The sequence below is a fragment of the Ceratotherium simum genome, chromosome 30 (genome assembly GCF_057802395.1).
Source record: "Ceratotherium simum simum isolate JZ-2026a chromosome 30, ASM5780239v1, whole genome shotgun sequence".
In the NCBI taxonomy this organism is placed as follows: Eukaryota; Metazoa; Chordata; class Mammalia; order Perissodactyla; family Rhinocerotidae; genus Ceratotherium; species Ceratotherium simum.
The window spans coordinates 24,682,135-24,702,099 of NC_141929.1; the positions used below are offsets into that span (position 1 = coordinate 24,682,135).

A 19,965-nucleotide genomic window follows, 5' to 3' on the forward strand; every position below is an offset into this window, starting at 1 on the left:
CACAAAAATCTAAGTCTTATACACACACACACACACACACACACACATATACAGGGGGTGGGATTTTGTGCCAAACGTTGGTATGAAATGTAAAAGTTGGTCTGCATTAATTGAGGCAACATATTACTCAGGTAAAAGTTGTTATCTAATAACAATGGTAGCAGCAATGCAGAATAGGGTGCTATTTGGCAAAATAATAATATCCAGTTGTCCATTTTGACCTATTCTCAACCACTGCACCAGTGGTATCTTCTTCTGACACCAGTTTGCTTCTGATCTCTGCAAGCAACTCTTAATTGAGTAAACTGGTGACATGAGTTTATGTTCCCAGTCAGAATACTGTAGGTTAAATCAGAGTCTCCAAACAAGGCGCTAAGTATCTAGGTAGGAATGTCCTTGCATCTGTAGCCTTAACTTCACAAAGTAAAATGATGAAGTCCTTAGCATTTACTTCTAAGACATAGAGGTACATAGAACCTACATTTACTGTAGGTTGGAGGAACAGTAATATTGAAGCAAACCAGGATACATGTTGGAATAAAATGGGAAAGTCTAACTAGGGCTTCTGTGAACGTTGGTTATCAAAGACGATGTAGTTTCTAAAACATATCCCTTGTACTACAATGAGAATGTCTATTTCCAAAACTTCCATCATTAGAATTGACGTTAACATGACCCAAGAAGCCCATTTTCTCACATGCCACTTCCTACTGTTACTAAGAAATTTCTTCTTACTGTGACAGGAAGATGACTCTCCAAAGGTAGTCTGCTCTTCTCAGAGCAAGGTCTTTTGTCTAATGCATCTTAAGTAATTCTACAAAAGAACAGCAAACCAATGATTGCGTATTTTTAAGAAATTAGAATGGAGACTTCAATGCTAGAGATATAAATCGTATGACTTTCAAGATATGAAATAGAGGGCATTATTTTCAGTAGATACAGTACAAACCAAAATGATTATTTTTTCTGTTTAACTCCTTCCTATCCCATCTCCTCATTTTCCTTGTATTTCTTTAGCACCATGTTTCACACATAATAACAATTCATGCTCCATAGATGTTTGTATATCCTTCCAATAATCAGTTATTGAGTAACGGCAGTGCAAAATCCCAACCAATGTGATATTGTGATATAGGAATCAAACATTCTCTCCTTGTCCTAACAGCACAAAAGTCTGGCAAATGTTTAACTGTAGAATAATAGGAGGGACATCCTTCAGGAAGGGAAGCTCAGGAAAGACTCAGGACAGGTGCAGAAGGCTCTTGGGGGTGAGCTGTGAGCAAGGAAACCAATATAGCCTCTCCTCTCTTCAGCTGGGAGTCTATGCTCTATGGAGGTACTCATAGTAACTGATATTTTGAAAGAGGTGAAGACTGGTATAGACAAACACTATTAAGAGTTTTGGGATGTCTTTCTAGTGTGACTTGAGAAATTCTATCTTCCCTGAGGCTACTAAAGGATGTGAATGATGATCCTTATTTATATCTTTCCATCTCTGGATTTTAATTTCCACAGTTCCTCTGGGCTCGAAGAGATCTCTTACAGATTGAAGAATTGGCTCCACACATTTATTTATTAATTTACCTAATGTAAGTCATGTATCAACTCCTTTACTGCAAAGCACTACTCTGTGAAGTAGATATTTTCTCTCACTTATAGCTGACACTATGAGATTATGAGTGGTTATATAGTTTCAAGGAGACTCCACAGGTGACATGCCACTGAAGAGTCTCTGGTTTCTCTGATTGTGTTTCTTCCACTTTGTGTGCTGATATTCCGAAAGACACTGGGAATTCCAAAAAACAGAGTGGCTTGAGGGTCTACTTACGAGACAGCTATTCAAAATCATGACATCCTGAGAACTTACGTGGTATACTGGATTCTAAAATTTAAGTTGTTATTCCAGGTTTGTTATTTGTAACCCACTCTGTTTTTCTTTGAAATTATTTTCTGTTAATTGGCTTAAGGAAAGTACCTCTATCAGAGTCTTATAATCAAGTTTTTGCCCTTGATTGCTGCTGATGTAGCCGCATCCCACAATGGAATGAGTAGGAGGAAAGGGGGTAAACTGAGATAATGGAGTGGATGGTGGCAGCTTAGAGGACCAGAGGAAAGCAAGCTGAACCCTTGTAGCTAGAGATGGAGTGACATAGCTATAGTATGTGTGTGTGGGTGTGTGTGTGGAACAAGCATCTTCTGAGGACATTCCTAAAAATGGCATGCTTCTAGCTTTTCTAATGTAATTAATCTTTAACTGTAATTAATTTTAAAATTATGTAAAAATGTAATTAATTTTAACTACGATATAAAACTCACAGAGTGTTCATTATGAATAGAAAATTAAACATGTCCAATAAACCTTTGAATCTGCAATGGTCAGTTCATGGGACAAAAATTTTGGTCATAAAAGTTGGTGGAAAAATAAACACCTAAAGTGGTGTCAGAGGTGCAGGCACTGGTCTCCCCACTTTCTCCCTCTTTCCAGCTTTGTTTTATCACTTTAACTGACACCTCTGTTTGTTTGCTTCTGCTGACATGAGAACCCAGATGAACTTGTTTAGGGACAGAGAAGCAAGGAGGGGAAGGAATGCTAGCTTAGACCTGAGAAGGGACCAGAGAATCATCAGTAGACACCTACTGTTTCCAGATAAGTGGTGACAACATCAAAGATTTTAAACATGTATATATTGAGCATTGATTATGTGCCAGACACTGTAATAAGTGCTTTATAGGTAATACCTCACTTATATAAATAATAAGATCATAAAATCTATTATTATTCCTATTTTACAGGTTAGGTAACAAAGGCGCAGAGAGACTAATAACATGACTAAAAGCACATCTATTTAAGTGATAAGGTCGAGATGTGAACTCAGGCAGTCATACCCTGGACTCATGTTCTTTGTAATGAAATTATGGACATGCATGGAGCCTGTGACCTAGGACTCTTCTGGTAGCCTAAGAATAAACAGCCAGAAACTCAGGTCATGCCCTCATGCAACAGAGCAGAGTAGAGCTTTAGAGAAAATGAAGGTGGATTAAAAATTTACTCTGGGGCCGGCACCATGGCTTAGCGGTTAAGCGCGCTCCGCTACTGGTGGCCTGGTTCGGATCCTGGGCGCCCATGGACGCACCGCTTCTCCAGCCATGCTGAAGCAGCATCCCACATACAGCAACTAGAAGGATGTGCAACTATGACATATGACTATCTACTGGGGCTTTGGGGGAAAAAAGGAGGAGGATTGGCAATAGATGTTAGCTCAGAGTTGGTCTTCCTCAACAAAAAGAGGAGGATTGGAGTGGAAGTTAGCTCAGGGCTGATCTTCCTCACGAAAAAAAAAAAAATTTATCCAGAGGTCTATAAAGAAGATGGGAGATGGAGGCTTTTATTCCTTGGCTTTCAAGAAAGGTCTGATTTCTTATCATCTTATTTAATAAATCATCTTTAATATATATTTCAATATATGGCATTTTAATACTTAGGCATCTATAAGATGCTCAAATCAGTGTATTCTAAAATAAGACAAATAATTACCTGGCTTTTGGTTAGGAATATTGAGAACATAGGTAGGCATTCAATGACGTCACTGTCATACAAATCATGTGAGAGCCCTTGACACAGGGCCTGATAGTGGTCAGCACAAGTTTGTGCTGGCAAAGTGTGCCACACATAGCATCTCATCCGATCTTCACAGCAATCCTTTTAGCCAAGCACTAAGATCATCCCCATCTTATGCTTGAATAAGGTGAGACCTTTCTGTGGTTGGTTTATGCATGGACTTCAGAATGAATCAAACATGAGTATTCATTCTGGTTTTGCTCTTTACTAGCTGTGTTATTTAAAATGCCCTAGGCTCTGAGAGTTTTATTTTTCTCTTATTCATTCTATAAAAAACCAAGGAGAGTAGGATGGAAAAAGGAAAAGGCATCCATCCAGCACTGTGCTTGGTACACATTTGGTGTTTAATGAGTGCTTGTTGACTACGCTGAGTCAGGATTTTCATGCTGTTTAGTAATTATTGGGAGCTTTGATCATAAAGTCTACCAGGCAATAAAATGTATGAAATGTCCATATAGGCATCAAGGGGCTTCTTGAAATAGTTGAGGTAGACTTTAAACTGAATTTTAAACTAAGTCATTTTTTTTCCATCAAGTTCCACCCATTGTGTAATCTTGCAATATTATGACAGTCTTACCTCTGATCTTACTAAAGGATTGTATTTATAGCCTATTTTATAAATTCTTATGACTCACCCCATAAAGTCTGTCATGAACTGGAACTTTAAAAAATGAGAAAAATATCCCTGCCTCCGTGAAAGTTATGAGAGTTAAGTAACACCCAAATGTTTTTCCAGTTTTATGCTATTTATAAACTGTTAAGAAAGGAATCTTCTCCATCACCTTCCAAGTAGGGAAGTTTATTACAGTTTCGTCTGAGGGGACGTGATGATGATGATGATGAACAAATCTTTTGCACCTACTAAGTACCAGAAACCAATTTATGCTTTATTTTTATTCTTCTCAACCACCCCAGGGATATGGGTACTTTATATTTGACCAGTGAAGAAATTGAGGCTTAGTGAAATTAATAATTATCCCAGAAACATATGTAAATAATGGAGAGAGAATTTATTCCAAATTTGAGGTCTGCAGAATATAAATTTGAATAAGAAATTAAACGAACAACATTTTTTTTTTATTAAATATCAGCTTCCAAAACCCTGTCATTGTTCTCAATGCGTCTTCTACGCCAGAAGTTCTAGGCAGTTATTGGACAGCAATCAAATAGCCATGTAGCATGTTTTGGATTTGGGATTCAAGAGTATCAGTGATTAGACTGATTTTCGTTTACTGTGGCCTCTGGGAAATTGGTTGATGCATGAATATGTGAATGTATATCAGCAATGAGATAATAAAATTACTAGAACCCAGCAATGATTGCAAAGTTTATTTATGAATATGATGCAGAAAGTGATAATTAATCCTCTGGACATTTCTTAGCTCTTTTAAGAGTCAGAGTGTTCATGATATCTGGAGCAAAACATGTCTGTTGGATTATTTTACAGTTAAACTTGGAATCTCATTTGTCTTGTCAACAATCATTGGTCCCCAGGAAAATGGCTTTTAGTCTTCTTCCCATAATTCAGCAGATTCAAATGCTTTGTGATGAACACTTCCTCCTGCTCAAGATTCTGCTGAGAGCACTGTCAATCCATATATGCCTCTGGGTTCTTAAATCCTTTCTGAATTTCTCTAGTCATCCTGGGGGTTGGGTGTGGGGTCAGTTTGTAAATGCCTGGTGTCTAGGTGCAAGTCAGCATCTTCGTTTTCTTTGTAGCTAAATCTTTACTAAATCAGGAGTTATAAGTTCACATTACATGTTTTTTTCCCAAGGAATTTAGCAATAATCTATTGTCAATAAAATTAAGTACTTTTTGGTATTATTCCAAACTCTTCAATGATGCTTGTCTTTGGTGGGAAGGATTTAAAAGGGATGTCTTTTTTCTATAGTATTTGCATTTGGTATAAAAGATATGAACACCATTTCTAAAGAAAAAGAAATTGCTAAAAGGAGGAAGGAACTTTCCATATCTTTATCTATCTATCTATCTATCTATCTATCTATCTATCAATCATCTATCCATCCATTTATCTATCTTCATAGGTAGATATAGATACAAATAAGTAGATGCACATAAATAAGTAGATATACATAATATACATAAATATATAATGTTTGCAAGGAAATCTACTAAAATATTAATGATGTAAGACTAAAGGTGGAAAATTGTGGGAAATTTTTTCTCATTTTCTTATAAAAATATAGACTTATTCTTGATTATATAGTAAATGTTAATTTAAAACATGTATATGGGGCTGGCCCGACGGTTTAGTGGTTAAGCTTGCGTGCTCGGCTTTGGCAGCCCAGGCTCACAGGTTTGGATCCTGGACGTGGACCTACACTACTCATCAGGCCATGCTATGGAGGTGTCCCACATACAAAATAGAGGAAGATGGGCACAGATGTTAGCTCAGGGCCACTCTTCCTCAAGCTAAAAAGAGGAAGATTGGCAACAGGTGTTAGCTCAGGGCCAATCTTCCTCACCAAAAAAAAAAAAAAAGTATACAAAAAGAAAATATGCTCAGCACCAAATAGCCATGGGCCATGTTTCATATTTAGGGTTAATGAGTGTCAGTGAATAGAGAGATTTCATGTGTACTTCCTAGGAGGTCACCTTAACCATGAAGACTTCAACCATGAACCCTTCCTCCCAGAATGGGATTGTATATGTGTTTTGTCCTAGTTTGGGCTGCTCTGGATATGCAGTACTATACACTGGGTGGTTTAAACAACAGAAGTTTATTTCTCACAGTTCCAGAGGCTGAGAAGTCCGAGATCAAGGCCCCAGTAGATATAGTGTCTGGTGAGATCTTGCTTCCTCGTTTGCAAATGGTTGTCTTCCCCTTGTCTCCTCATTGGTGGAGAGCAGAAAGCCATGTCTCCTCCTTTTTCTATAAGGACATTAATCCCATCATGAGGGCCCTACCCTCATGACCTACTCTAACCCTAACTACCTCCCAAAGGCCTCACTTCCAAATATTGTACTATCATATTCGGAGTTAGGATTTTTTTTTATTTTTCGTGAGGAAGATCAGCCCTGAGCTAACATCTGCCAATCCTCCTCCTTTTGCTGAGGAGGACTGGCCCTGGTCTAACATCCGTGCCCATCTTCCTCCACTTTAGATGGGACGCTGCCACAGCATGGCTTGCCAAGTGGTGCATCGGTGCGCGCCCGGGATCCAAACCGGCAAACCCCGGGCCACCGCAGCGGAGAGCGCGCACTTAACTGCTTGTGCCACCAGGTCGGACCCCGGAGTTAGGATTTTAACATATGAATTTCAGGGGGACACAAACATTCAGTCCACAAGACCCTTCTTTTGGCCTCCATTCTATCCTTTTCGTTCATTTCACTGTTTATTTATGGGCCAATTTTTCTAATTATGCCATGTATTCCTTCAGTCATGTACCTTACTGGATTTGGCATTTGATAGTCAAAGCACAGATTTTGGTGTATAAAAAGGATATTTATAAATGTTGTGGAAAAAATAATTCCTATATTATCTTAATACTTAGTGCTCTTGAGAAGCAGTTGGCTCTAAACGTAAAACATCTAATGTCTTATCTGAAAGAGTTTTCTCAACAGAGGAACTACTAACCTGTCCGTGTAAAATTCTTAATTCTTTGAAATCTTGTGTTGTCAATCTGCTAAAATATCTATTTCAACTAAAAAGTTATTTATTAGCGTATCGGTAACCATCTGATATCTATGCACAGACACTAATAGGAAACCTAAGTGTACACTTTACTTAAAATGGAAACAAAACAAACCAACAGCAACAACAACAAAAACACATACATGTCGTCTAGTGAAATGTAAGTTTTTCACAAACACGCATTTCCTTTGAATTGCCGTAAATAACATGCTGCCTAGCACCATCCTGCTTTGGGCTTGAGTTCATTGTTTTACAAGATATTTTGTGGCAACTGCTAATTATCATAAGCTGTCCAATAAATGTGATGGATTGTCCAATTAACTCTTCGTCAGCATCCGTTTTTGAAGATGCTACCTGTTGAAACTGATGGCAGTTTATGACCTCCATGTTGCTTCTGTGGCTAATTACTCCTTGGACAATAATTATTAAGTTTCCTGTGCCTCATTCAGTCATTTTGTTTTACAAATTATGATGCCGCTGAGTTTCCCCATTCATTGGAATTCACAACTATGGCTCTCCAAGGATTGCTAAAGTTCTGCTGTGGAATGTATGGATCATATAAACATTGAAGTAGATTACAGATATATCTGTTTTGTAGGTTTTCCATCGACCGGCACACTGACCTGGAGAGACAATTCAACATTAATGCAGATGATGGGAAGATAACACTGGCAACACCACTTGACAGAGAATTAAGTGTATGGCACAACATAACAATCATTGCTACTGAAACTAGTAAGTGCCTGCGTTTAATTTCTTCCTTGTGTGACTGGGTTCAATTTATGCTTAGTGATCACATGATAAATGGTCTCTGTTTCCGTTAAATACTTTGGCATTGGAACTTATTTTATTGTTCCCAAGGAGCCTTTGAACGAATCATTTCAACACAAAGTAACTTTACACTGTTGTAAATTACCCAAGGTTGTAACATATGTGGGAAGGAAAAATTCTTATATCCAAATATTCTTATATCTTATATCCATTACTCAGGCATTAAAAACAATGTTTTGTTGGCCAGCCCAGTGGCATAGCGGTTAAGTGTGCGTACTCCGCTTCGGTGGCCCAGGGCTCGAAGGTTCGATCCCCGGTGTGCACCAACACACCGCTTGTCAAGCCATGCTGTGGCAGCATCCCATATAAAGTAGAGGAAGATGGGCATGGATCTACCCCAGGGCCAGTCTTCCTCAGCAAAAAGAGGAGGATTGGCAACAGATATTAGCTCAGGGCTAATCTTCCTCACAAAAAAAAAAAAACAAAAACAAACAAAAAAAGTCTTTTGCATATTAAAATATGGGGAAAGATTTAGAAAGTTAGATAAAAAGGTAGGTAAAAATAGAACCCAAGAACTATACAGTATAATTTAAATAAGTGGACACTAACATATATATTATATAGAAACTATTGCTCACATATTTAAACTACACACATACATATGCACATACACAGGCAGAAAATATAGAAGAAAACTTCACACTCTTAATACATATTATTTTGGGGAGATGAAATTATAGATGATTTTTTGTTTTGTTTTCTAGAGTTTAATGTATTTTTCATGGTAATCAGACTATATAAAACTGTAACTTCAATATAAATTTTTTCATAAATTACATATGAAAATGTAAGCTTTTTTTTAGAGGACGTTACAGGGTTGTTAAAATAATACATGTTAGTTTTTCTGTCAATTTTTAATGAGCATAGCTTCTTTGATAGCGCTTAATGACACTACTATTGCTTCTCTAAACAACAGCTATATGGTAAAATTTAGTGCTACACTGTCTTTGAGAACTTATACTCTGCCTCACCAATTTTTTTTTTTATACAAAAACATGCAGAAGGGATATGATGTTCATTTTATGTCCAAACAAAATATATTTTGCTTATTATCTGAATCTCTTCTTTCCATAAAGGACCTAATAAGGCCTTCACGGTTTACACAGATTCAAGGGAGACAATAAATCCTTGAGGGAGTTGTGAATCTGAGTAAGGAATAAAAACCAGCATTAAGAAAAATTCATGGGCATACACACAATACAGAGGGTGTAGATGATAATTATAGGGTGTGAGACCTAAAATCCGTTCTATGCTTTCCAAAATCTGGTCAATGCTTTCACAGCAAGTGTGAACACACAGGAAACATCTCTGAGATACAGGATTAATTTGTTTGTACAAAGAAGAGTAATCCAAGCATTCAGGAAGGGCATGGTTTTCCCTGTTCTGAGAGGTGGGGAAAATGTCCTCCATGGAGCCTTATTTAAAAAAAAACAAAAAAACAAAAAAACCACTGTGTGAAAAAGTGAAATATCAAGAATGAAGAATGTCTGTTTCTTATAACAACCTGGGATGCAGGCGAAGAACATACAGTCAAGTTGATATGCAGTTTCAATCCTACCCAATGGAGGGTTCTGGAGAGAGGACAAGCTTTGGAAACTTTGGTGTTATTTGGCTTAGGAGTACCATTTTCTTCCCTTGTGTGTTGCTCTGGCAGTAGTTTCCCCTGTAACATTAAAGAAGAAAGCAAACAAAACATACAAGTTGGTGGCTTTGGCTTATTAGAAATGTTAACCCCATCTAGAGAGATACAAACATGATATTTTTATAATTTATAATGTTGGAGCCACATTATCACCTTAAGCCTCTGAGAAAAAGTATATCTGTTTAGATTGGTTTAAGGCTTTATAAAAATACTCTAAAAGATTACAGTTTTCTTTCAAGTATGTGGGCAGTAATTACTTTTAAAAGAACTTTGTGATGTATTGGATACAACCTAGTTGAGTTAGCCTTAATCCATGACACTTTTTTATGAGATGAATGCCTTCACTTAAATATTATCAAGGAGGTCCTAATTATAAGGATCCATGTACTCCATTCTCAGGAGTAAAAAGAAATGAATACACAGAGCAGGTGGTTAAGAAGCATTTCAGCGGCAATCCAGAAACGAAAGACTCATTTGCAAGGAATCACAGACAAGCCAGAAGCCAGGCACAGAACCAGCTGCTCCAGGGTAATGAGCTGTTAACTCCAGGGTGACACGGGTACCAACCCCAGTCAGAGAAGACATTCATTTCCTCATTCACTCAATCATTATTTATTGAGTCTGCGCTACTTGCTAAGCACTCTTCTAATGACTGGGGATATAGCAGTAAGCAAAAAGTCAAAAACCTTGGTCCTCTTGGAGTTTTCCTTCTAGTGGCACCTGCATATGGAAGAGTGAGTTGAATCTGAGAGATAACCATAAAGAAAGACACAGAGGTAAGGAAGAAGATGATGAGTGTTGGAAATTACGAGCAGTTGTATGTTGACGATGTGAAAAAATGTACAATGATGGACTTCCTTCAGTGAACATATGATTATATTAAAAACTGTATCATAAAACATATGAAAAAAATTAAGCCTTTATATGTATCAATAAGATAACTAGTTAAGACTATTTTTAAAGTGGTAGAGTTATTATTATAAATGCAGCGTAATCACATTACAAAAAATAGCAAAACATACACCAGATAAAATTTTCTTCATGGCTTCAGAGAAATCAGTCAAATATGTCCCAGGTTCAGGTTTACAGCTGACTCCATAGAGAGAACAAATACAGAACAGCTCTGCCCACCTGAAGGCCAACAGCTTGTCCGTGAACCTTACAGAATTTAAAATATATAACCCAAACTTATATTACTCAGTTGAAACAGGGGGAGTTATCTCACCTTTTAAATTAATTAATTTATTTTTACTCAGAGATTGAAAACTAAACAAAGTGCAGAGGCTTATTTTGGCCAAGAAACAAGCTTAATTCAGGAGGTTAAACATTTCAAGAAATGTAGAACTGTAAACTTAGATATCAATCTGCTTTTTAAAAATTTTTGCTTGTAACTTTCTTATAACTATAAAGAATGACAGTACAAAAGAGAACTTTAATTTTTAGCTATAAAATATAAGCTGAGGTTGGCATAAATCTAGAAACTTTAAATGTACAATTAAGCCATATTTTTCTGAATCATGAAAGGAAGTAGAAATAAGATCACAGAGAACACAAGAAAAATTGAAATTACCATGAAAACGGCTTAGAAACTTGTTTTGACTTGGTTTTATTATTTAGCCCATCACATAATGTTTATCTTCCAAAGCCACAGACCGCATCTTGGGGGAAAAAATATTAAAGGGAGATTTATTGTATTTGGATGAGATGAATATTTAAAACCACCCAGGACAACAGAACCTCATAGGGAGAGGTTCTAATAAAGATAAAGAAATATCCATTTCAGGGAGAACAATTTAAAATTACTCTCAGAATGCCATCTCATCAGACAAAGATTTAAACAAATGAAATTAAGCTAAAAAATGGATTTTAGGGAGGTCCATCTGTTATCACTTAATGAGGATGGAGATGTCGTCCTTTATCCTCTTCTGTCAGATTCACTTAAGCAAGGCTGAGATGCTTCAGTATGTGTATTACCCAAGTATTTCAGTGGTAATTTAAAGTCTAGCTTGTCATCCCAATCAATGGGCACATCTCATTACATGAGCTGGCAGTTAGATGCCCATGTGCTAACAAGAGATTAGGCTTGTATGGCATATCTCTGCTAAGCATCTCTGTTAGTAGCAACACTATCCCCTGAAACTATAGTAGATAGCTGCTCTTTACCATGGCACTGAAGGTTTAAGGTAAAACTAGCCAACTAATTAAACACTGCAAAAGTATTATGCAAGCCCTACAATGCATTTAATTCTCACAAGACTCTGTGCAAGTAGGTACTATTATTATATGCATTTTTCAGACAAGGAAACTCACGCACAGTTTAAGGAACTTGCTTAAGGTATCATAGAAAGCAAAGATTGGGTAGGGGAGCAGGATTGGTAGCCACGTTTAACTGCAGATTACGTGTTCTTAGATGCCCTCCATGGAAGAAACCTCTTTTATATCTTCTTTCCTTTCATCCTCCTGCTTAAATTGAGCCTCTGACACTGCCACATCATTTCCTGAAGCAAATGAATGAAGTAGTTCTGTGCAAAGCAGAAGGCTGGTGAGGGACAAGCGTGCAGTCGAGGAAAGAACAAGCATGCCCTCCATCAGGCCCTCCCATTATCTCCTATTCCATTTTTTTGGTGAGGAAGATTAGCCCTGAGCTAATATCTGTTGCCAGTCCTCCTCTTTTTGCTGAAGAAGATTGGCCCTGTGCTAACATCCATGCCCATCTTCCTCTACTTTATATGTGGGACGCCTGCCACAGCATGGCTTGATAAGCAGTGTGTAGGTCCGTGCCCAAGATCTAAACCCTCAAACCCTAGGCCACTGAAGCAGAGTGCGGTTAACTTAACCTCTACGCCACAGGGCCGGCCCGAGGCCCTCCTATTCTAATGTTTATAACTCGGGGCAGGGATATTGCCTAATGAACAAAGCAGAGCTTTGAAACTGTTCAGACTGGAGTTCTAGTCCCATTTTAGAGATAGGGAAGTGAGGAACAGACAATAGAGAGTCCAAAATACATTTTAGGGGACAGCGTCAATGAAGATCACAGAGAACTTAACTAACCCAGCTGATCCAAATCATCTGGATAATTGCTTAAACCAAATCAAAAGAGTTCTGGCTTTTGGTCAGGACCTACTGAATCAGAATCAATTGCAAAGGCAGCAGTTCAGGAATCCAGTTTTCACAAATTCTCCCACCTCCTCTCCACCCCGCAATCAGCTGTGCATTATACGTTAACAATATGGTGAAGGAAGGCAGAGAAAGGTGAGGTGTTCTTTTGTTTATTTGTTTTGGTCTTTATTTTTTGTTATTCCTGTGGTGATTAGGTGCTATTTCACTGAGGTGAGATTTGAGCTAAGGCTCCTCAGATAACACACAGCATTTCTTTAGGTTAAGCAGGGTGGTTAACACCTACCTAAGAGAAAAACAAGTGAGTCACAAGCACAGCTGTAGGAGAGAGAAAGGATATTGAGGGACAGTGGGGGAATCAATACGTTTAGATCGGTCTCTACAGGGGCATCATAGAGGCATTGAACGCCAATTTTAGAGTGTTCTTCCCAGAGAAATTGGTGACATGGGATGGAAAGTGGCAAGACCCACTGACGCTGTGTACCTGGGAGCAGGAAATTGGCATTTATAGAAAGCACACTGCTTTTGGTTACCTGAAGGTATGTAAAGCAGGAAGCACATAATTGCCCATTAAATTAATGTCTTTGAGTTAGCAATAATGCATTGCTCTGGCCCACTACAGTGGGCTGCACACAATATTGCAAATGAAGCTTTTCACTAATGATGGTTAAATCTCCCAGGGAAAACACTAGTTTGATAGCACTTAAGAAATGTTTCTTTCTGGCATAGGGCCCAGTTGCCAGAATAATTGCTTTGTCCAACCCAGGCTACTTAGGAAAAATATATCTTTATAGGCAGCTCATTGTTTAGAGAAATCTTGGGTCCTGGAGTTGGATGGAGTTGGCCACGTCTTGGCCGTAGAACCTTGGCCAAATTATTCCTCCTCTCTTGCTTTCAGTTTTCTCATCTATGAAATGGGAATCATAATTGTTCCTTAAAAATCTTGGGCATAGTGAGAATTGACTTAAAAGTGATAGTACTATAGCTCTTAGTTTAAAATCCCTCTACAACCTTTAGATATTGATGAATAAATTGTGTATGTTCTTGTTAATACAGCCCTGATCCTGGGCTTTGAGTAACAGCTTAATTTTAAATTATTGATTTGGTTTATATTGTATGTTACCCCTTCTCCTCCCCACAACAACAAAATTGGTAATCATGGCCTGGGCGTTACTGTTAGGCACAGTTATGTTTCTTCATCGCACTGCTGACATGTTTGCTCGCTGACCTTCCTCTTGTTCTTGGTTCAGGCGTGGCTGATTGACCAATGGCTGGCTTTCTTCTTGGAGAGCCTGATTGAACAGGGACTTCAAATTTATATCAAGATCCTGTTCAAAATATGTAATCTCTCTCTCTCTATTGCCTATGGCATAATCAGGACTAGAGTTTCATTAAGGTTAATGCCATTCCCTTGTGTAGGATTGAAAGGAAGCAGATGAAGGGAAGCCCTTGTCTGGTTAGATAACGCTCACAGAAGGGAACGGGTGACGAGAGCCTGAGGTGGAGAGTGAAATTCAGGGGCAGGAGTGGTTAAGGGACTCCCAACATCAGAGAGCCTGTAGCCTTTGGGAATGACTGTCTAGGAAGTTGCTGGGAAGGTCATGGCCAGTTCTGATCAAGATCCCCCTTCCTCAGACAAGCACGCAGGTGCTGCAAGGTGGAGGTCAATATTCTTAACAATTAGGACTATAATGAAGGGAAGTAGAAAATAAAATATATGAAAGTGAAGGGGAAGCTACAGGTTCTTGGAAAAGGGATCAGCAGCCAGGACATAATTCCGCATAGGGAAGAATTGGAGTCAGTGTCATTCCAAGTCCAAGGAGATGCCTGATTCAGGCCCAAAATGAGTAGCATTCTGTGGGTGGCCCATATCCATGTTGTTTTAACCACTATGGTGCCCACGTCCTGTACCGCCACTCCAGTTCTTTGCATATTGACTTGGGAATTTCTCCCTTATTTTCTCTTTGTTCTGCAACTGTTCTACTAATATCTTCCCCCAAACTCTGCATCTTTTTCATCTTTGCCCCTCTTTTGTTCTAATCTACTTAGAAAAGCATGCAGATTGAGACTGAAGATACACATTTTAACCAGGAACTCCTTTAGGATGTCACTATGACTAATAGCCCCTTAGTCCTAACTAGAAAAAGACAGACAGTAAGAAGTTTCTACCCTATGGCTTGCCCTGGTCACTCTCCATAAACCGCCCTCCTCAAAACCTCAACATTAGCTCTTACTGTGGACAACTGTAGACAGGATAGAAAGGAGGTAAGCAGCAAACAGTAATTTAAGATTTTCAGGTGCAAGTGGCAGCAAACTGGCCACTTATAGCAAATGGTCATCTCCAGGTTTGAGGATACCATATAAAGGAGGGTGGACCCTCTAGGGAAGGACCTAGATATTTGAAGAGATTATAAAGATTGGATAATATTAGGTAGATTTATCCTCAGACTTCGGTTTCTCTGGGGACAGAGAAATCACAGGGACTTGGGGAGAAAGTGCAGATATCAGTCTGGAAGTCAAAGAGAATAAGGTAGGAGTTAAGTGACCAAGCTTATAAGTCATTTTGCTTGGGTGGAATTATTACTTTTCCACTTATCCGCACTCACTCCATTGGTAAGTTACTGAACTTCTCTCTGTGGCTCAGTTTCCCTATCTATAAAATGGGGAATGTACTGGAACACCTTTAGAGGCGTGTGATGAGGAGTAAATATGTTTACACGCTAATATCTTTCCTAACAGAGTAGACTTTTGATAATAATGCTAATGCTGATATTAATTATTATAACAATTATAAAGTAAACATTGCTTTTATCATTATTATATAATTAAAGTGGGTATGCCCCAAAGTAACCTTTTTGTCTTCAAGTAAAACCACCCAGCTTCGTTCTGAGGATATACCAAATCATGAGTTTGTTGAGGAAGGATAATCTTGAGATTATTTGGGAGGTATAATTTTCCACAAACATGTGTATCCAATAGAAGGATCTTCTTCTTTCCTCCGTCAGTCCTAAGTGGCCTGGCCAGATTGGTAACTTTCAAAGCTTCCTTCTTGTGCCGGCCCCGTGGCTTAGCGTTTAAGTGCTCGCACTCCAATGCTGGCAGCCCAGGTTCGGATCCCTGGTGCGCACCGACGCACCGCTTCTCTCGGCCATGCTGAGGCCGCGTCCCACATACAGCAACTAGAAGGATGTGCAGCTATGACATACAACTATCTACTGGGGCTTTGGGGGAAAAATAAATAAATAAAATTATTAAAAAAATTAAAAAATAAATAAATAAAAGCTTCCTTCTTGGGGCCGGCCCTGTGGCGCAAGTGGTTAAGTGCGTGCACTCCGCTGCGGTGGCCCGGGGTTCACCGGTTCGGCTCCCGGGCATGCACCAATGCACCGCTTGTCAAGCCATGCTGTGGTGGTGTCCCATATAAAGTGGAGGAAGATGGGCATGGATGTTAGCCCAGGGCCAGTCTTCCTCGGCAAAAAAAGAGGAGGATTGGCAGATGTTAGCTCAGGGCTGATCTTCCTCACAAAAAAAAAAGCTTCCTTCTTACCCAAAGCCAAGGTCATAGATACTGCTATCACCACTTTCTCAGCAAGCAGTAGTGGTTATTAGTTAAAAACGCAAACTATGAAGTTAAATTTTACAGCTAAAATATTGGCTTCAACATATGCTCTGTGTGTGATTTGAATAAGTCATATAATCTCTTTAAGCCTCAGTTGCTATATTTGAGGGTTTTTAAGAGTTAAATGAGATAATACAGGTAAAATGCGTAAAACAGAGCCTGGCATACATTAAAGACTCAATAATGTCCTTTCTTTTGCCTTTCTCATGCCTCTACCCTCTCCTTCCTCATCCTCCTCTCTTATCCTCCTCCAGATCAAACCTGGTGCCTACTCTCTCCTATATTCCCGTTACTCCTATGTCTAAACATTCTATTAGTCATTCACTTCTCCCTTTCTTCCCCAGTCACTTGTGCTTAGGGAGAAAGGGAACCAAAACAGTTATCTGGACAATCTGATTTATATCAGTTCATTTCTGCTGCATAATAAACCATGTCAAAACTTAGTGAGTTAATAAAGTTCTGGTTCCTGGTTCTGTGGGGCATCTGGGCAGTCCTTTTGGTCTGAATGGGCTGTGCTAATCTTTCTGGTCAGCTGGTGCTTTATCTGGGGCTGGATGGTCTATACTGACCTCACATGTGTATATGGCAGGCTGGTTAGGCCAAGGTGCCTTAGTTGGCACATCTCTCCTCTGCTCCACGTGGTCTCTCATCCTCTAATACGCTAGCTCAGCTGCCTCAGTGGTGCTCTCAGGCTTCCATGGAGCAGCAAAAGACCAAGCACTGTCCAAGTCTTTATGGGCATCAAGTTTGGAATCCCATTGGTCAAAGCAAGTCACATTACCAAGAGCGGGTTCAAGGAGTGGAGAAGTAAATGTCACCTCTTGATGGGAGGAGTTGGAAATATTATGGGCACTCTTTTTTCTCTTTTTTAATTTATTTCACCCTGGGGTGCTAAATCTCAGTATGCGTAACCAAGAAGTGATAATGAGCTGCAGCCTACATACACATAGGTTCTTCCCTGCCTTTCTTCCAGAATCCTCTTCTCAGTATAGCACGTGTACATCCAGAATTCTCTGCTGCAACACTTTACTTACTTGGGAGAAAGGATCAGACACGATATTTCTAACAGCTGTCAACTGGTTAACTATGGATTCTTTAGAATTTCAGCTTAAATAACATTTGTATTACACATATTAAATCTATTAACTCATTTGTAATGCTACAACAACTTCTGCTGCACGAGTGCTAATATAAGCATTAGCTATTACTATTACTATTTCCTGATACCCAAGCTGGGTCAGGTTCCTTTGTGATAACTTCTCACAGATCCACGCTCTTTGCCTTCAAATGACTCGTTGAAGCTTATAATACCCATTTATTTGCTTGAGGTTTTGAGAACACATTTGTAAAGGAAGAAATAAGTCAAGTCCTTACTCTCATGAAACTTTTTATTATTGCTTTATTATTGATACTGTTTTATCCTGAGAGCCTAGCACAGTTCTTGGGGCCCCCAGTAAATATTTGCTAAATTAATTAATGAATCAAGGAAATAATATATTAGTACCACTAGAGAGTACCCTGATGAATTCTGACTCCAAACAGACCACTATTAATCGATTGCTGAAAAGGATCTTTCCTTTTTAATATCCCAACTCAGCTCTTTGTCAAAAGTTTCAGGCAGACAGGCACATATACACTATGATTTTCCGGATTTTTTAAAGTCATTCTTTCCTGTGTGACTGAAGCTGAGACTAAAGGGCAGGAACGATTGCACTCTCCTTGTATGAAAATTGTGGGGCATTGACTGTGCTCACAGGGAAGGATTCCCGTAGAATATCAACCAATCTTGGGAGTCAGAGACCATGAGAAAGGTGCAGGCAGAGAGGAGCCTCAGGTCCCCTTTCTCTTTCCCCAAGGAACCAGGCTTCTGATATGAAAACCTTTATTTCTCTTCCCTCTGAGAGCCTTGAGGCAAGCCCTGAATAATGCCAGCCCACGTTTCATTACCCAGCAAGCCCGTTTATCATTTAATCTGATCTGTATTGAACAAGTGAAAGCAGATTATGAAGCAGCAAAGCCTAAAGAATGAAAATGCAGCATGTTTTCTGATTACAGGAATCCCTAATCCAAAGCTTAGAAACTGGGGCTAAAAATAGGCACCAATTCACTCTCTAACCACCCCTACCCACCTAGCTTTTCATTGCCAGGTCAAGTGGCCCTTAAGCCAGATGGTAGACATTTAAACTATGATAATTTGCTTTTATCTAATTTAGGGTGGCAGGGCATTGGTTATTCTACACCCTCATTTATGATACTTATATTTTCTTGTTCCTGGACCATCTATAGGACAAGGATCCACCTCACATATTGCCCAAGGTCAAGGGTTATGCTGTTTGTCACAAGGATATGTTGTGCCCTCTCTCTTTATGACTGACAATTCTATCCACCTAGGAATTCAAATCAGCTAAGAACGAAGAAACTAATATCTTTTTAGCACCAACTTTAGGCCAGGCATTGTCTTAAGCACTTGACAAGCACTGTCTTATTTCAGCCTCAGGGAAATCCATTCAAGAATGATGAGGAAATCCTCTGAGATGTGAAATGACCTCCCCAGGTCTACATTGCCAGAATTCACAGAGCAGGTCCCCCCAAAATATGATGCTTCCATCTTCTCACATCGATATTATTCCTCTAAAGTTTCATAAATAAATAATACCCAGAGCAGATAGGGTTCAGCTAGTATTACGTGTACACCTACCGTGTGTTAAAAGTTGAGCCCACGGAACACAATAAGACGTGACTCCTTTCTCTCTGAGCCTTAATAGTGGAGAAAAGAAATAGAATATCAAGAGCTTTTCTCTAAGGCATGCGTTTGAAACTTATATATCATTTACTAGAAAAGCATGTAATTTGGAATAGGATAAGATTTCTCCACTGGATGGAAGAGACAGTGTTCTCTGGGAAGATTCCCTGTGGAAGGTGTATTTTCATCAGGATCATGAAGTAGCAGTAGGCTTTTGTCAGAGATTCATTTTCAAATTAAAAAATGTCTTGATCAAGAGGAGAAGAGCTTAAAATATCTTCTGAAGATGAGGGAAATAAAGAGAGAGAAGATATGGTTGGAAAGTTAATTGAAGCAAATTATGGTTGCCTTTGGATGCCAGGTCAAGGAAATGATACTATTCTCTGTGTCAGAGGGGCCCATCAAATACATAGTAATATCAGAATAAGGGAAATATTGGGCTCAGAGTATTAGCATTCAGATTTAGGAGCAGAATATATTATGGATCAAATGGAGAGACTAAGACATGGAGAATGGAAAGAGAAGAGTATGGCCATGATCTGGTGTCCCTTAAACTCTATGGTGGATCAGAATCACCTGGAGGGTTTGTTAAAACATAGATATTTTGGAACCAAGAATTTGTATTTCTAACAAGTTCCCATGTGAGGCTGATGCTGCTGCGCCAGTGACCATACTTTGAGAACCATTGCTATGATCCCCACAGTCCTAATTTAGAATAAAACTAAAGCTGCATTAGAG

General features: G+C 39.0%; 1 protein-coding gene across 1 annotated transcript in view; it reads left to right on the plus strand.

The window, feature by feature from the left end:
- Window positions 1-19,965, plus strand: part of CDH8 (cadherin 8) — a 335,632-nt gene that overhangs the window by 209,392 nt on the left and 106,275 nt on the right. The window contains exon 8 of the mRNA XM_004431676.3: window positions 7,874-8,010. Within this exon, the coding sequence (XP_004431733.1) occupies window positions 7,874-8,010 (137 nt within the window). The remainder of the gene's footprint in view (window positions 1-7,873; window positions 8,011-19,965) is intronic.